The 18,198-nt window shown below is 35.0% G+C and overlaps 1 protein-coding gene across 1 annotated transcript; it reads left to right on the plus strand.

Annotated features, from left to right (window-relative positions):
- Window positions 1-7,603: 7,603 nt before the first annotated feature.
- Window positions 7,604-11,160, plus strand: LOC106827028 (beta-defensin 110). The gene is made up of 2 exons (XM_014834653.3): window positions 7,604-7,658; window positions 11,012-11,160. Exons 1-2 carry the CDS (start codon window positions 7,604-7,606, stop codon window positions 11,158-11,160), a joined length of 204 nt encoding a protein of 67 aa, XP_014690139.1.
- Window positions 11,161-18,198: the final 7,038 nt, after the last annotated feature.

Genomic DNA, 18,198 nt, shown 5'->3' on the forward strand with positions numbered 1-18,198 from the left:
CATCAAGAATACTAACGTTCATATTATAGGTGTCCCAGAAGTAGAAGAGAGAGACAACAGAGAATCCATTTGAAGAAATATAGCTGAAAGTTTCCTAACCTAAGGAAGGAAATAGACAGGAAGCACACAGAGCACCAAACAAGATGAACCCAAAGAGGGCCACACCAAGACACATTATAACCAAACTGTCAAGAATTAAATATAAAAACAGAATCCTAAAAGCCACAAGACAAAGGCAACTAGTTACATACAAAGGAAACCCCATAAGGTTATCAACTGACTTCTCAGAAGAAACCTTATAGGCTAGAAGAGGGTGGCACAATATATTTAAAGTGCTGAAAGGAAAAAATCTACAGTCAAGAATTCTCTATCCAGCAAGGTTATAATTCAGAATGGAAGGAGAGATAAAGAGCTTTCTAGACAGGCAAAAACTAAAGGAGTTTATCACCAAGAAATCAGCCATACAAGAAATGGTAAAGGGACTTATTTAATGGGAAAACAAATAGGAATAAGAAAATTATAAAAAAAGTAAATAAAATAAAATCACTGGTAAAGGCAAATATTCAGTAAAGGTAGTAAAGGTAGCAGATCAACCATCTGTGCAGCTAATATGAAGGTCATAAGACAAAAGTAATAAAATAATCTATTTCCGTGATAATAGGGCAATGGATACACAGGCACAAAAAAGAAGTTAGATATGATACCAAAAACATAAAATGTGGGAGGAGGGGAGCAAAAGACTAGAGCTTTTAGCAAGAGATCAAACTAAAGAGACCATAAATTTAATATAGATTTTTATACTTAGGTCATTATATATGAACCTCATGGTTATCACAAACCATAAACCTATAATAAGTACACAAAACATAAGAGAAAGGAAGGCAAACATAATACTAAAGAAAGCTATCAAGCCACAAGGGAAGAGAGCAAGAGAAGAAAGGAATAAAGAACTACTAAACCACACAGGACAAAAGTAACAAAATGGCAAAGAGCACATTCTTATCAATAGCTACGTTAGATTTCAATGGAGTAAATGCTCTAATCCAAAGGCATAGAGTGGTCGACTGGACAAAAAAACAAGACCCAAATATATGCTGCCTATAAGAGACAAACTTCAGCTCTAAAGACACTCACAAACTGAAAGCAAAAGGACGGAAAAAGATACTCCATGCAAATGACAATGAAAAGAAAGCTGGGGTAGCAATAATTACATGAGACAAAATAGACTTTAGAACAAAAACCATAACAAGAGTCAGAAGGACAGTATATAATGATAAAGGGAACAATCCAACAAGAGGATATAACACTTGTAAATATCTATGCATCCAACATAGGAACACCTACATATATAAAGCAATTATTAACAGACATAAAAGGAGAAATAGACAGTAGCACAATAATAGTATCGGACTATAACACTCCACTTACACCAAGGGATAGATCCTCCAAACAGAAGATCAGTAAGGAAACACTGGCCTTAAAGGACACAAGAGACCAGCTGGATGTAGTAGATATATACAGAACATTCCATCCAAAAACCACAGGATACACATTCGTTTCAAGTGCATATAGAACATTGTCCAGGATAGATCACATATTAGGCCACAAAACAAGTCTAAATAAATTTAAAGACTGAAGTAATGGCAAGCATCTTTTCTGACTACAACGATACAAGACTAGAAATCAACTACAAGAAGAAAATCAGAAAAGCCACAAATATGTGAGATTAAACAAAATGCTACTGAACAACAATTGGATCAATGACGAGACCAAAGGAGAAATCAAAAAATACCTGGAAACAAATGAAAATGGAAATATGACATGACAAAACTTACAGGATACAGTAAAAGCAGTTCTAAGGGGAAGTTTATAGCAATGCAGGCCTACCTCAATGAATAAGAAAAATCCCAAATAAACAATCTAACAGTGCACCTAAAGGAACTGGAAAAAGAACAACAAACAAAGCTCAAAATCAGTAGAAGGAAGGAAATAATAAAAATCAGAGCAGAAATAAATTAAATAGAGACTAAAAAACAATAGAAAAAAATCAATGAAACTAAGAGGTGTTTCTTTGGAAAGATAAAGTTTACAAACCTTTAGCTAGACTCATCTAGGAAAAAAGAGAGAAGGCTCAAATAAACAAAGTCAGAAATGAAAGAGGAGAAATTACAATGGACACCTCAGAAATACAAAAGATTATAAGAAGATACTATGAAAAACTACACACCAACAAATTGGATAATCTAGGAGAAATGGATAAATTCTTAGAATCATACAATGTTCTAAAACTGAATCAAGAAGAAATAGAGAATTTGAATAGACCAATCACCAGTAAGGAGTTCGAAACAGTAATCTAAAACCTCTTGATAAATAAAAGTCCAGGAGTAGCTAGCTTCCCTGGTGAATTCTACCAAACATTCAAAGAAGACTTAATACCTATCCTTACCAAATTCTTTGAGAAAATTGAAAAGGAAGGGAAGCTTCCTAACTCATTTTATGAAACCAACATTACCCAGGTGCCAAAACCGGACAAGGACAACACAAAAAAAGAAAACTACAGGCCAATATCATTGATGAACATTGATGCAAAAGTCCTCAACAAAATACTAGCTAGTTGAATACAATATATGAAAAAGATCATACACCATGATCAAGCGGGATTTATTCCAGGAATGCAGGGATGGTTCAACATCCACAAATCAGTAAATATGATACACCACATTAACAAAATGAAGAATAAAAACCACATGATCATCTCAATAGATGCAGAGAAAGCATTTGACAAGATGCAGCATCCATTTATGATAAAAACTCTGAATAAAATGGGTAGAGAAAGAAAGTACTTTAACACAATAAAGGCCGCATATGAAAAACCCACAGCTAATATCATTCTCAATGGAGAAAAACTGAAAGCTACCCCTCTAAGAACAGGAAGCAGACAAGGATGCCCACTTTCACCACTCTTATTTCACATTGTACTGGAAGTCCTAGCTGGAGCAATTAGGCAAGAAAAAGAAATAAAAGGGATCCAAATCAGAAAGGAAGCAGTGAAACTCACTATTTGCAGATGATATGATTTTATATATAGAAAACCCTAAAAAATCCACCAAAAAGCTTTTAGAAATAATAAATTAATACGATAAAGTTGCAGGATACAAAATGAACAAATAAAAATCCTTTGCGTTTCTATACACTAACAACGAAGTAGCAGAAAGAGAAACTAAGAATACAATCCCATTTATAATTGCAATAAAAAGAATAAAATATCTAGGAATAAACTTAACCAAAGAAGTGAAAGACCTGTACACTGAAAACTATAATTCACTGTTGAAAGAAATTGAAGGAGACAAACAAATGGAAAGATATTCCATGTTCTTGGGGTAGAAGAATTAACATAGTTAAAATGTCCAGACTTGCTAAAGCAATCAACAGTTTCAATCAATCCCTATGAAAGTTTCAATGACATTTTTCACAGATATAGAGCAAAGAATGCTAAAATTTATATGGAACAACAAAAGATCCTGAATAGCCAAAGGAATCCTGAGAAAAAAGAACAAAGCTGGAGGTATCATACTCCTTGATTTCAAAATATATTACAAACCTATAATAATCAAAACAGCATGGTACTGACACAAAAACAGACACACAGATCAATGGAACATAATCAAGACTCCAGAAATAAACCAACACATCTATGGACAGCTAATTTTTGACAAAGGAGCCAAGAACATACAATGGAGAAAGGAAAGTCTCTTCGAAAAATGGTGTTGGAAAAACTGGACAGCCACATGCAAAAGAATGAAAATCGACCATTATCTTACACCAAACACAAAAATTAATCCAAAATGGATTAAAGACTTGAATGTAAGACCTAAAAACATGAAACTTCTAGATTAAATCATAAGCAGTACTCTCTTTGACATCAGCCTAGCATATTTTCAAGTACCATGTCTGACTGGGCAAGGGAAACAAAAGAAAAAATAAACAAATGGGACTACATCAAACTAAAAATCTTCTACACAGCAAAAGAAACCATCACCAAGACAAAAAGAGAGCCTAACAATTTGGAGAAGATATTTGCAAACCATATATCTGACAAGAGGTTAATATCCAAAATATACAAAGAACAAAAAAACTAACCACCCAATTAAAAAATGGGCAAAGATCTGAACAGACATTTCTCCAAAGAAGATACACAGATGACCAATGGGCACATGAAAAGACGTTCAACATTACTAATTATCAGGGAAATGCAAATCAAAACTACAAGTAGCTATCACCTCACACTCATCAGAGTGGCAATAATTAACAAGACGGGAAATAAGTGTTGGAGGAAAGGGAACCCTCATTAACTGCTGGTGGCAGTGCAAACTGATAGAGCCACTATGGAAAACTGTATGGAGATTGCTCAAAAAATTAAGAATAGAACTACCATACAATCCAGCTCTTCCACTGCTGGGTATTTACCCAGTGAACAAGAAAACATGAATGCGTAAAGACACATGCACCCCTATGTTCACTGCAGCATTATTCACAGTAGCCAAGACTTGGAAGCAAACTATGTGCCCATCAAAGGATAACTGGATAAAGTAGATGTGGTATATATACACAATGGACTACACAGCCATAAAAAAGGATGAATTCTTGCCATTTGTGACAACAGGGATGGACCTTGAGGGTATTGTGCTAAGCAAAATATGTCAAGCGAGAAAGTCAAATACCATATGATCTCACTCATAAATAGAAGATAAAGACAATAATGAACAAACTCATAGAGACAGAGGTTGGATTGGTGGTTACCAGAGGGGAAGGGGGGAGGACGGAGGGTGAAAAGGGTGATCAGGGATATGTGTATGGTGATGGTTTGTAATTAGTCTTTGGATGGTGAACATGATATAATCTACACGGAAATTGAGATGTAATGATGTATACCTGAAATTTACATAATGTTATAAACCAGTGTTACTACCAGAAATAAATAAACAAAAATAATAAATAAATAAATAAAGTCATCATCTAGTAAATCCAATGTCTGTCTCCCTCAGGGACTGTTCCTATTCATTGACACTTTTCCTGTCTATACTTTTTTGTTTGCTTGCTTGCCTTATAATTCTATGTTGAAAAGTGGACATTTTGAATATTAAAATGTGACAATTCTGGAAATCAAATTCTTCCTTCACACAAGGGTTTGTTTTTGTTCCTGCTTATTGTAGGAGTTCTTTTTTTTATTTAGTGACTTTTCCGGACTAATGGTTTACAGTGTGTATTCTCAGTTGTGTGGGGCTGCTAAATTTTCTGTATCATAATCTTCATGATGATACAGAAATTTTTTTAAATGCATAAAACCAAAAATATCTACCAGTTTTTGAGGGGGGCACCTATGTGTAGGTTAGGGAATATTGTTAACACTTTAGTCAAGCATTTTCCTTCTCTGCTTCTGCCTTTGTTTCCCTCTTGTGCAGAGCCTCAAGAGCAACAAGAGGTGAGAGCTTCAGGCCTTCTCAGGTTTCCTGAGCCCTGTACATTCCTGGGCATGTGCACAGCCTTACGCATAAACTTGCAAATGGCTTTCTACTTCCCAGGAATATGTCAGAGTTTCTCAAAGTGTAGATCTTCTTCCCCAACTGTTCTTCCAAACTTTTTGTTAATCTATTGTTTGTCCCAACTGTTATCTACTGCCTCAAGTAACAGTGACTAAAACAGTTACCTGTAAATGTTTTTGAAAAATTCTCCTGGAGAGTGTCTTTAGTACTGGGTATATTCTGAGTCCGGAGAAATAAAGGTAGGCCTTTCAATCAAGGTCTTCCAGGAAACCACCTGACAGGTTAAATAATGACTGTTGCTGGGAACGAGAATTTGAAGAACTCTAGCTATGTTCCGCTCCATTTGGTACCATAAATGCAGACCATTATTTTTCAAGGTTTCTGTTGAGCTGAAGAGTAAGGGATGGGATTAGGATTTATTAAAATATCACAAAACCTACTCTTCTTACAGAGATGGAGCCATTTTTCTTGAACTAGTACCTTCTAAGTTGTTGCAAGCCTTTGGTTAATTTTCAGAGTTCTGAAAAAGTTAATTCTGACAGTTTTCCCCAGATCTTTCATTGCTGTTTTGAAGGGGCAGATTCTCAGTGGTCCTTACCCCACCGTTTTGGTTGATGTCACCCTCCAGGGTAATATTTAAACTTTTTTTTTCCCTCTAATACACCCTCAGCTTGCAGCAAATTCCAACTTGATAAATTTTAGTTCTCAATAAATACTTGTTAAATTAATGTTTCATGGTGTGGTATTGAAGTGGTCTTGCTCCTATCAAGTGATGCTGAATTCTCAATTTTTTTCTTTTCCAGAAAGAAAGCATAGCTAAGTAAAGTTCCTCATATTTGATTTAAGTCCAAAGTTTCCATGTTTTTGTAAAGGATAACAAAGGTTAGACAAGTTAATCTCTTTTGATTTCACATCCCTCACCTGTAACACGAGAGGATTTGATTAGAATTTCTAAGCAGGCTTACATTCTTTGCTAAGCCTGACATAAATTCTGTGACTCTGCAATTCATTTTTCTGGTATTTTATAGAATGAATGAATCAGGTTTCTTAGAATAATATGTGGTCCCTTTTAGCAGTATTAGCATTCCAGGATCTTGTTAGAAACGCAAATTCTTAGGCTCCATTCTAGACCTACTAAATCAGAAATGCTGGGAGTGGATCTTTACAATCTGTTTTAAACAAGCCCTCTAGGAGATTGTGATGTGGCTAAAGTTTAAGAACCACTGTCCTAGAAATTCTCTTGACTGTTCTAGGAGAGAATCAATTAATTGTTCTCTGTTTCTAACGTCAGCTTCTGGATACTGTGTGAAACCTCCAGCTCCTCCCCCTGTATCTGAAATAATAGACTTGGGCAGCGTGCAAATTGGATCGGAAATCATTTCCAGTTCCATAAACAGAATTAAAAACATTGAACCTAGAATTGTGCAATCAGATGATTTATTATAAGAAGTTTGTAAGTCATACTTAAAAACCTATTGTGCAGAGTATTTCCCATACTCATTAGTGAATCCAGAATTTCCCAATCATGTTACATTTAAGTAATTATACATTATATGAATTGAAATATATTCTTCAACCTCCCTGATTCTCATTGTTTCCATCTGTAAACAAAAGAGATCTCAATGGAAACTTCTAGCTGAAAAATTCTATGATTCAGACATTCAGTAATTTAATACTAAAGGCATTGGACTATTTAGGATTATATGTAACATATAATAGAAGGTTATATTACCGTAATATTTTCTCCCTGATGTTTTAGCAATCCAAACACGTATCCCTTAAAAGTCTCTTAAAGGTTATGTTTTCATGAGAGTCCGTATAAGGTAACACAAGCAGGTTTTACTTTTATGAGGAAAATTTAATAATAATTTTTTGTGACCATATTCTTTGAACATGGCACAATTCAACCAAGCATACAAATGTTCCTGCTATTGATAAGCCTCAGTAGTTAAAACCACTTCCCAGGAGAATCTATAAATAAAAGGATTCTCTGTTTCCTTATGTGAAAAACCTGACTTGAAAAAGACCTGTTGACACTTTTTCCTAAGAAACTCTCTACAATGAAGATTCATCTCTTTTTCTTTATTCTGCTCTTTTGGGTCACTATTTTACCAGGTAACATGGAAATGTTTATGGGCATATTTGTGCTAATGAATTTGAGTAGATATCAGTTGTTTCTTGTTAAAAGCATGGTAATAACGCAGGGATTAAAAGATTTTTATGCTAAATGCAATGTGGTACTCTGGATTGGATCCTGGAATAGAAAAAAAGAGACAAAAAAGGGAAAAACTGGTCAAATATGAATAAAGTCTGTGGTTTAGTTAATAGTATTATACCAATATTAATTTCTTAGTTTTTATAAATGTCGTATGGTTTCATGAGATGTTACCATAAGACAAAATTGGCCTCTATTATACTTGTAACTCTTCTGTAAATCTAAAATGATTTCAAAATAAAAAGTTCAAAAAAAAAACCCATAAGATCAATACATTAGTCTCATCACCATCCTGCAACAATTTGTTGGAATCTGTTCTTGCTGGAAAAAATATTCTTTAGCCTAATCAACTGGTGAGGGGTAGATGGTTCAGCATTAGAGAAAGATCTATTTACCCTTTCCTTCTTTATAACCTACGCCAGTGTACTGCCTGCAATTAGAAAGTCTTTCTTAACATTCTGTTATCGGTACTACAAGAAAATCATGTCCCTTGTTGGCTTTTCTTTAAATATTTCTGGTCACTACCCTTCTGTCTTAGCTACTACAGATCACATGAATGTTGAGTGCAATACCTTGTACATAAGCTATAATTTTTGTGAGACATTTTTCCCCCTCAAGAACTATCTCTTCACATCAGGTATGAAACAAGATTCTCTTCTTCTGATTAATGTGTTAGTACTAATTGTACAGAAATAGAATACTGTTTTAGATCTGGAGCAGTCATTGAGTATACGCCCTTCTTAAAGAGCCTTAGATGAAAGGACGAGCTTAAGTCTTCCCAATCTATGATAGTGGCAGTGAAATCAGGCTCAAATTCACTAACTCTCAGGAAAATATTCCTTTTTAGATGATTTTTTTAGGACCAATAGAAATTTTAATAGAGGCCTAGCAAACTAAATTATTCTTTCATTGTGAATATTATAGAGTCCATAATGACAATCTAAAAATTTACACATAATAAACTGATCAATTATAATTCAAATTTTGCAAATGGATAAAATTCTAAATATGGGCCAAGCATTAATGAAGTAACAAATATGCAGTTGTTAATTTATCTAAGAAAATAGCTTACTTTGCCTCCATTCAAAGATTGCTAGAAAAGAATCTCTGGGGGTTTCCAACTCTAGAAAGGGCCAAAAAGAAATTCTATACAGATTCATATAGCTTTTAATGTGTGATAAATCTTTTCTTCTTCTAATTTCAACAAAAGCTAACATTAATAGATCACCATGCCAAGTGTTTTTATGTTTTATTAGCTTATTTTTCCTTATAACAGCCTTTCCTTATACCAGATGCCCCTACTAATAACTAAAGTTATTCATACATTTATCAACAAATTTAGAAATCATGTGTCCTGTAGACTTAGAAATTATAAACCACTCGGATGCTACAGTGATATGGATTACAACATCAGTGTTATTAATTTTTTGTATATTTTTATTATATTTTCAAAGTGAGCCCATCATTTTTGTTAACCACTCATGTATCAAACTTTGGGGGAACTCCTATCACTACAGGCAAAATCACTCAAAAATAAAATAAATTCGTCAAGATATTTTCTACACAAAATTAGAAGAGGTGTTATATGGAATATAGGCATTTTAGAAAATTATGCATCAATAAGAATGTTGTCTTTCACCTTTTAGTTCACCAACATATGGTGGTTGAACTAAACTAAATAAAATTAAATACCATATGTACAATTCTTTTAGAGTCCTCAGTTGTTTTTTATACCTTATTTTCGATGGTGAAAGTTCTTATTCAAAATTGTGGTAGAAAAACTCATTCTTTTGCCAGTCAGTTACAGAGGAAAAGATGTCTAGGTAAAAGAGCTTAAATTTTCTGTGCAGAGAAATTTCCAGTGAAGTCCCTCAGCTTTCCTCTTCATTTTCTAGAGTTGTAAACACACCAAACTTCTAGAAATGACGTATTTTTTCATGTTCAGCTACTGTTTCACTTTATCTGCCAAATCGAAAAATGAGTTGTTGCCAATAATCACTTCTCTTTAAATCTGACATGTGCTTTGATTACAGGATAGTATAGTTTTGTGCTGAAAGGGTAGTCACGACTTTTTATCCTTTTGTTTCCAAAGTTAATGTAGCCTAAGGAATAAAGCAGCAGGTGAGTGAAAATAAAAAACTATGAGTTGAAAAATATTTTGGGAACTATCTTGCCCATTCCTAGCTTATATATTAAGTAGGGTTTCATATATTGTTTTAAGAAATTCCCTAGCATGTCAAAATGTTATAGATGCAATATGAATGCTACATATGAAGTGCTTTGTGAGAACAATGAAAAGAGAAATTACTTTCCTGAAAGTGATCAGCAAAGACTTCAGAGAGAAGACAGCATTTGAACCACGTATCCAAGGGCAGAGACAATATCTGTTTGGCTTATTGTGGCATCACTAGAACAGTGGCTTTTCAATGAGAGGCAACTTTGCCCCCAAGGAGACATTAGGCAATGTCTGGAGACCTTTATGTTGTCACAACTGATGCTACTGGCATCTAGTGGGTAGAGGCCAAGGATGCTGCTAAACATCCTTCAGTGAGTAGGATAGCATCCCACAGCAAGGAATCGTCCAACCCGAAAGGTCAATAGTGCTTAGAGTGAGAAACTTGCCCTAAGGACTGGCATAGAGCTTAACAAGGAACGTACATAATAGTTGAATAGGTGGATGGGTGCTTGTAAAGATGAATATTAGTAACTCAAAGACACAAACTTGGGAAATACTCATATTTAGAGGTCAGAATAAGGGGGAAGAAGATTACCTAACATTGCCCAACTCTCAAGGTTTTATAAAAGTATAATCAAGCTGCAGCAGAAATCTCTCTCTTGAAGAAATAAAGTAAAACATTCAGTCCAAATAACATTTGTGAGAGCAGAAAAGGGGGAACCCAAATGCAGTCAGATGATTGTAGAGACTGAGCCTGACAGAAAATAAATTATGAGCACTTTTTTTACTGTTGACTTTGGAAACTATCCTTGAGTTGCTTTCTAACGACTTGTAAGGAAGCAAGCTGGCACACCTAACTAAGGTCCAAGACACTTTCTGATTTCCAGGATTTACCTTGCACCAAGGGACGTTACATTCACTTAAACTTCCCGCAAAAGATTTTCACGGTCATAAATTTTCTAGAAAGGAGGTTTTTTTTCTTTTGCCCTACTCTGTTGCTTCCGGGCCTTTCTCCTTTTAAAATATGGGCGTTTCATAGCTAGATTGCTAATTACATTCATTCTTTCCTTCTTACAGCCAAAAAGAGATATCCCCAGTATGGTAGCTTGGATTTGAGGAGAGAGTGCAGAAGGGGTAATGGCCGATGTAAAATTCAGTGCCCTGAAAATGAAATTAGGATTGCTTACTGCATGAGACCTGCAACTCATTGCTGCTTGCAGAAGTAACGATGACAGAAGAAAGAGGCACATGCTCCAAGAAGAGAGGACCAGTTACTAAGTCTTCCCAGCACATCCTTAGAGGCCTATGTATCTCTGTAATACACAAAGAATCAAATAAAATTGAGTATTGAACCATTCAGAAGTGGTTCTATGTCACACATATATCTGGTGCCTTTACATTGCATTTTCTCTTGATCTCTTGGTACCAGAAGTGAGTAGAATTTATTTTATGGAAATTAATCAAGAACTATTTGAAGTTCTATGTACCTTGTGTTAGTTGACATAAGTAATATTATGAGAAAATCTAGGTCAAAGAAATGAGAGAAGCATATGTCTCAGATACAAGCCTTCAATAGAAATGTGCTGTTATGTTATTGTTAAACATTGCTCTATAGATTATCCCATGAAAAAATATAAATCGACTGGACTTATGAGACTAGACATTGAGAGTGTGGCTGCGTCTCATGAGAGAGACAGAGCAGAAGTGAGAGAACGACCAGAGTGTAGGAACAGAGGAGCAGAAGAAAATCAAGACAGCTCCAATTCCTCTCTTTATTATTTACTGGAGAAAAATGTGAATTAGGAATAAAAAAGGAAGAGAAGAGGCCGGCCCTGTGGCCAAGTGGTTAAGTTCATTCACTCTACTTCCATCGCTTGGGGTTCACCAGTTTGGATCCTGGGTGCAGACCTACACACCGCTCATCAAGCCATGCTGAGGTGGCATCCCACATAGAAGAACTAGAATGACATACAACTAGGATATACAACTATGTACTGGAGGGTTGGGGAACAAAAAACAAGAAGATTGGCAACAGATGTTAGCCCAGGGCCAATCTTCCTCACCAAAAAAGAAAAAAAAAAAAAAAACTAAAAACTAAAAAACAAAAAGAAAGGAAGACAAGAATTTCATAAAGGAGAAGAGACTATGCTTAATTAAATATTTTGACCAAGGAAGTCAGAAACTATGACTAATAGCTGAATTCTACTCCTTAGTCCTGAGAGATAATCTTGTCAGAGGAGATACCCAGCAAAAGAAAGGAGGCATGATCTTTACTCTCCAGCTCCATTCTGTCTGAGTTCCTCTTACTACTTCTTCTGAAAGTCCACAGTATTTTTGTACACAACACTCTCAACAAAACATCTGTACCTTATAGTTTCTACTTAAAAATGCAAACTCTGCTTCTTTTATGAGTTTAGAGATATAATTTGGTAATGTGTATTAATTCAGAATTCTTTTCAAAAAACATCACCAATACCACAACATAGTAATAAAACATAAACTTCTCTTCCCCCCAAATTAAATTAAATAATCTTTTAGTAATTTAACTAAAGAAAAAGGAACTTTATTGAGTGGATACATTTGGGTCAGACTTGGACTCAGAAGAAGACAAGAAGTCAAAGATTTTCTAGGCCCCAGCTACCCTCTTGATATTTTTGTTATGGCATCCCATTCTATTTCCTAAATGCGGAAATGAGGTCTAAGAGTCTATGCTCTAACTGAGCATTATCCATTACAGTGACATGCACAGGGAAAAATTTCTACTCGATGTAGATGAAGTTTCTATATAAATTTCCATCACAAGAGACTGTTTAATTTTTAGTGTTTTATTTTAATGCACATATGAGTTCCCATTATGAAACAATGATTTGCCAAACATACCTTGGAGGCTTCTGTCGTTATCTTTCACATATTTTAATAACTTAAAGTAGACTTTGTTCAGTGTGTTCCCTTGCAGTGTAATGTCTTCAAAAGTATTTTTACAATATTCATTTAAACAGGGTTTCTCAAACTTGGCACTATTAATATTTTGGTCCAGATGATTCTATGCTGTGAGAACTGTCCTGTGCATTCTGTCTTCAGCAGCAGGATGCTTCTAAGCATCCCTAGCCTTTACCAACCAGAAGCCAATAGCATCCCTTCCCATAACTGTGATACTCACAAGTGTCTACCTATATTACCAAATATCCCCCTTGTGTTCAAAAGCATCCCTGCTTTAAAACAACTGGTTTATAATTAAGCACTCATTCTCACAGAATGAGTTTATTGTTTATGAGTTTATATGAGTTTATCAAAAACAAAAGTGGAAACAAAAAAATCAGTCATGTTTTCAGGTAGTCAATACATTTTCTGTGTCTTATGAGAACAAATACCTATTTGAAATTTTCATGTGTTATTATGTATGGGTGAGAGATGATATATTGGTGGCCCTCCCCCAAAAATTAGCCTAACTTTTTGACAATAAATATATAAGCCATGTTGAAAAGGAGATTAGTAAAATTAAATCTTTGAAATGAAAGCTTGATTATTTATCCTACCTAACCAGACACTGGGCCATCATTACATCAAGACCCATAAAGTAGAATTAAGAAGCTTAATATACTATTAATGTAGGGTCAATAAGAATTTTAGCAGCTACCAAGAAGTGGTGGATGGTGAGAGATTTTCTGCGACACCTGAGGCATCTCTGTATATCAAATAGACCCTCCATCCTCCAGTGCTTGACAGAGAAACCAGAACCATCTAGATTTCTGAGCTGATCTCTCCTTCTATAGTATGTTCAAGCCACCCACCTCTGCCTTCACCCCAAGAAACAAGTGTGACAGACTTGAAGGAGAATGTAAATCTATGAACATCAACTATGCAATTCATACCTTTCCGTACGGAAATCTTTTGACTGTTTTTGTTTTGTGAAATATCACCTGAAAATTCTAGAGTCCACTTTGATGAAGTTCTGCAGCCTGTTTCCTTAAACAGAAAGAGACGTCACTAATTATTCATATTATCCTAGGAATTTATTAACAAAAAAAAGAAAAAAGGCAAATATTAATAAATGGGAAGATTTCTGGAAATTTTCTTTATCATGCATTGCCATTTTCATTGCATAAACTGACAAAACAATTAGATAATCTTAAACTAGTTAGCTCTAAAGAGCTGAAAGTTTTGCATTTTTCCCTCCTTTGGCCCAGAATCTAAATTTCCGTGACACTATGTATTTCCCTTCACTTTTAGTATTCAGTGAGTCTCCATTAGCAATGACCCTGATGAAATAGACACCATCAGGTAATGGATATTTTTAGTGTTATTAAATAGCTCAATACACATCTGAATTAATTTAAAGCATTATGTTGAAATGAGGTATTTCACCATCAAATTCCAGCACAGGACTAGGAGGAGAAGAGTGATATCCAACCTGATATCAAGCCTCCAAACCCAATCTACTTCAGGATTTCTTTCACCTCAATGTCCTTGGGCAAGGACAAAATCTAATTACAATTAGTCATTGATTTATTCAGACAACATTTGGTTAATGGCTTACTTCCTCCCAGGTATGATTTCATGGGTTTGGGATTTGAAGATAAAAAAAATTACAACTCCTGTCTTAAGGAACTGATATTTACTGATCACAAACTGAGCTTTAAGTACTATCCAATTGGCTAGCTAAAAATTAACAAGACATGGGATCTGCACCCCTCCCCCAAATCAATGTTAATTCATAACACTGAAAACAAGTGGGTTAGACACTGCATTCCACACTCCCTCTCTCATTTATTTACCAATTCAGTAAATACTGTCAACCTTAAAAATAAAACAGCTAGTATTTTACCAGCAAAAAGAGTTTATTTGGGAATAACCAAAGAATTACAATTCAGGATGTGCATGCTATGGCAGACCACAGGCAAGTCCAACAAACAAGGGAGATGACCGATATTTTACAGAGAAAAAAGGGGATATTAGGAAGGCTTGTTTTGAACAAAAGTCCGTTGGAGAAAAACAAGAGTTGAGGGTTTTGCTGGTTTCTCATTGGCTGAGTTACTGGGGTTGTGGATTTCTGTTTGGGATGTAATGTACATTTCTTCCTATAATTAATGTTTCCTTCCTGTTGACGATTTCCGTTGGGATCTGTTATTGACTATCTTTCCTATAATTGACCTCGAGTGGTACTGTTTGGGAGCTACCCTCTCTGGCCTCCTCAATCCATTTTAAATGAGTTTCCCTTTATTAATTTTCACAATACTCATTGAGAACCTACTATGTGTTAGCTGTAATGTAATAAGATTGGGACACATCAATAAACAAGACAAACAATATTCCCTATCTTTGTGGAGCTCGTATTCTAGAGATGGAGACAAATACAAACAGTAAACATAATCAATAAGCAAATTATGTTAGAAAGTGATAAACTAAACAAAATTAAGGGACCTCAAAATGCTGGTGGGTGATAATAATTCTAAACAGGATCTTTCAGGGGGCCTTTATTGAGAAGGTGTCATTTGAGCAAAAAATTGGAAGTGGTCATGGGAGCACTCTTGAGATCTGTGAGGAATGCCTGTGAGACAGGTGTGGCTGGACAACGTGACTCGGGAGGAGAGTCCTGGAAGAGTTGGTCAGAAAGGAAACGTGTTCACAGATTACCCAGAACTTTTCAGGAACTAGAAAGGATCTTGCCTTTTACTCTGAGACAAGTCCAGTGGGTTTTGGCCAGAAGGAAAATATGATTTGAATTGTGTTTTAAAGAGACTTCCCTAAAGTGTTTTCATGAGGTATTAAAATAACATAAGTAATACATTATGGCGACTCAGTCCACGGTGGCTAACAGTAAAAACCATGAAGAATGGTAGGATTTTGGATATGTTAAAAGTAGAGTTAGTCAGATTGCAGAGGTGGTCAGATTTCATGAGAGATTTTTTTTCCTTCAAACTACTTTTAATCTGCCTTATTCTGTTCTTCACCAGATTTCCTAATAAGCCGTCATAGCCTCTACTTTATCAAATGTTATACATTTTCTTCCCAATATATTCACCCACATCAATTAACTAAAAATCTCCTTGTTGATGTTATAAATGTTTTCCTAAAAGCAAACCCCAAATCCTAATTTAATTCTTCATCTTGCTGGACTTCTGAACACTGCTAGAATTGGTCACCATTTGGACAGTTATCAATTGATTTTTCCATTTTTGGTAGTCTCTTCAATGCAGTAGCCTCCAGTGTTTTGTTCCTGAATCTCTTTTCTTCTTTTATATGCTTTCCTGAGATTACCTTGTTCATTATGACTACTACTGCCAACCAATACTTTTCTCAATCTCCTTCCCAAGCCACAAAGCTGCATTTGTTACTAGTTATGGAACTTACTTATCTGGCTGGCCTCCAAGTTCTTTAATCCTGATGCAACCAAAATAGAACTCATCTTACTCCCAAAGGTGGAAGTCTGGTCCCGTTCCTTTTATTCTCTGTCTCACCGTTATTCTCAACCGCTCAGTTTTAAGGGCTAAAACACTTGATCATCGCTGCTCTGCTTGCCTGTACTCTTCCCCCAAATTCAAAAGATACCAAATGAGTTGCTTCTAATTCACAAATATCTCCTAAGTTCACTTTCTCCTCTTTATTTTAAATCTCATTAACTTAATTATCTTTCTCATTATTCTTCAAAATGTTCTAACAACCTTCTGCATAGCCTCTGTGCTACAAAATTTTCTCTATACCCCTCCTGAAAGAGAAAATGGTATTTAAAATCTGCATGCAATACTTGTTACCTGTTGTGGGCTACAGTATTCCTCCAGCATGTTTGTAGCACTACACTCTTGCCCAGAATCCAGAAACCTTTCTGGAGTATATACCCCTTATAAGGCCCCTAAACTAGTGTTTGCATTTCTTTCTTTTCATGAAAATTAGTTCTCATAGGCCTTATTTCTGCAGTGACATTTAAAATATGCAGAGGTGTTAGTAGGTCATTCATTTTTGTTTTTATGTGATATATATCCATTAGTTTCCATCACCTCACATAAATAGTTATGTACTCATGGATGACATTTGTGTAGAATTGGACAGTTTATGACATATTCCATAGGCAATTTTCACAACAACACTATGAGCTTGTGTTTTCATTCACAATTTTCACATGACACAGGTGTGGTTCTAAAATGATACATCATTTTCAAATAACTAAGAAATGATAGAACCAGATCATATAGTTCTACAGATTTCTTCATGATTTAAAACATTTCTACTCTTTGGAATAATGAGAAACTACAAAAAACATTATTTTTAATGTTACTAATGATCACCATAAATTCACACCTCTCTTTTCTGAATTTAACACATCTTAAAAATCAACATAGATTTGGTAGGTTGACAAAATATTAGGGTCTCAGGAATACTGATTGGCTTAAAAAGGACCTGTCCAACAAAAGTTTAAAGAAAAATGAAATGCAATCATGCATCATTCTCTTCCCTACTTTAAATTATATCAAACATGACTCTGAAATAACTTTAGATTTCACCGAAATTCGCCAGTGGCCAGGAATTCTGTCATCATGAATTAGCTTCCCATTCCCAAATGAGATACATATATTCACATGTCAAAGCCCTCCTGATAATCTCTCATACGTTAAACTTAACTCTTCTCTTTTCTACTAACTTTATTAATGATAACAAAGTTAGTACATTTGAAGTCTTATCTACATTTGAAGTTTCTCTCCAGTTCTCAACCTAATGCTTGGAGAATACTAGCTATTCAAACACCTGCCACATGGAATTGAAATGAAACACCATTCTGAATTGCGATTAGCTTCTATACAGACAATTAGGATCTATGAGTTGACATCATATAATTTTAATCTCAATTCAGTTCAATTCATTCTCCAAATTTTAATGAAATTATTTTGCTTTATTTTACCTGAGATATACACATGAAAAATTTGATAGTCAAAATATACTCATGATACTTATGTTTATTATATTCTGTCATGCAGATAGGTGGAATGATTCATCCAAGATAAGTAAGTACTGTAATAAAATCTGGGGAAAATATAAGCCTGATTTCAAAGTCTGTTTTCTATTCTAAAGGCATTGGTTGCAGTACAATTGAATCATGAAGAAAAATAAAATCTTAAAGTAACAAAAATCTTTGCTTCCATTTACTATAGTTTAATGTATGAATACAAAGCTGTGAGCTTGGAATCTCAGAACATCCTTCTATGCAGTGTCTTGGTTGATTCACAAGAAACTAGAAGACTAACAAGGGGCTCCTCTTTTTACTAACTACG

The sequence above is a fragment of the Equus asinus genome, chromosome 8 (genome assembly GCF_041296235.1).
Source record: "Equus asinus isolate D_3611 breed Donkey chromosome 8, EquAss-T2T_v2, whole genome shotgun sequence".
NCBI classification, from domain to species: Eukaryota; Metazoa; Chordata; class Mammalia; order Perissodactyla; family Equidae; genus Equus; species Equus asinus.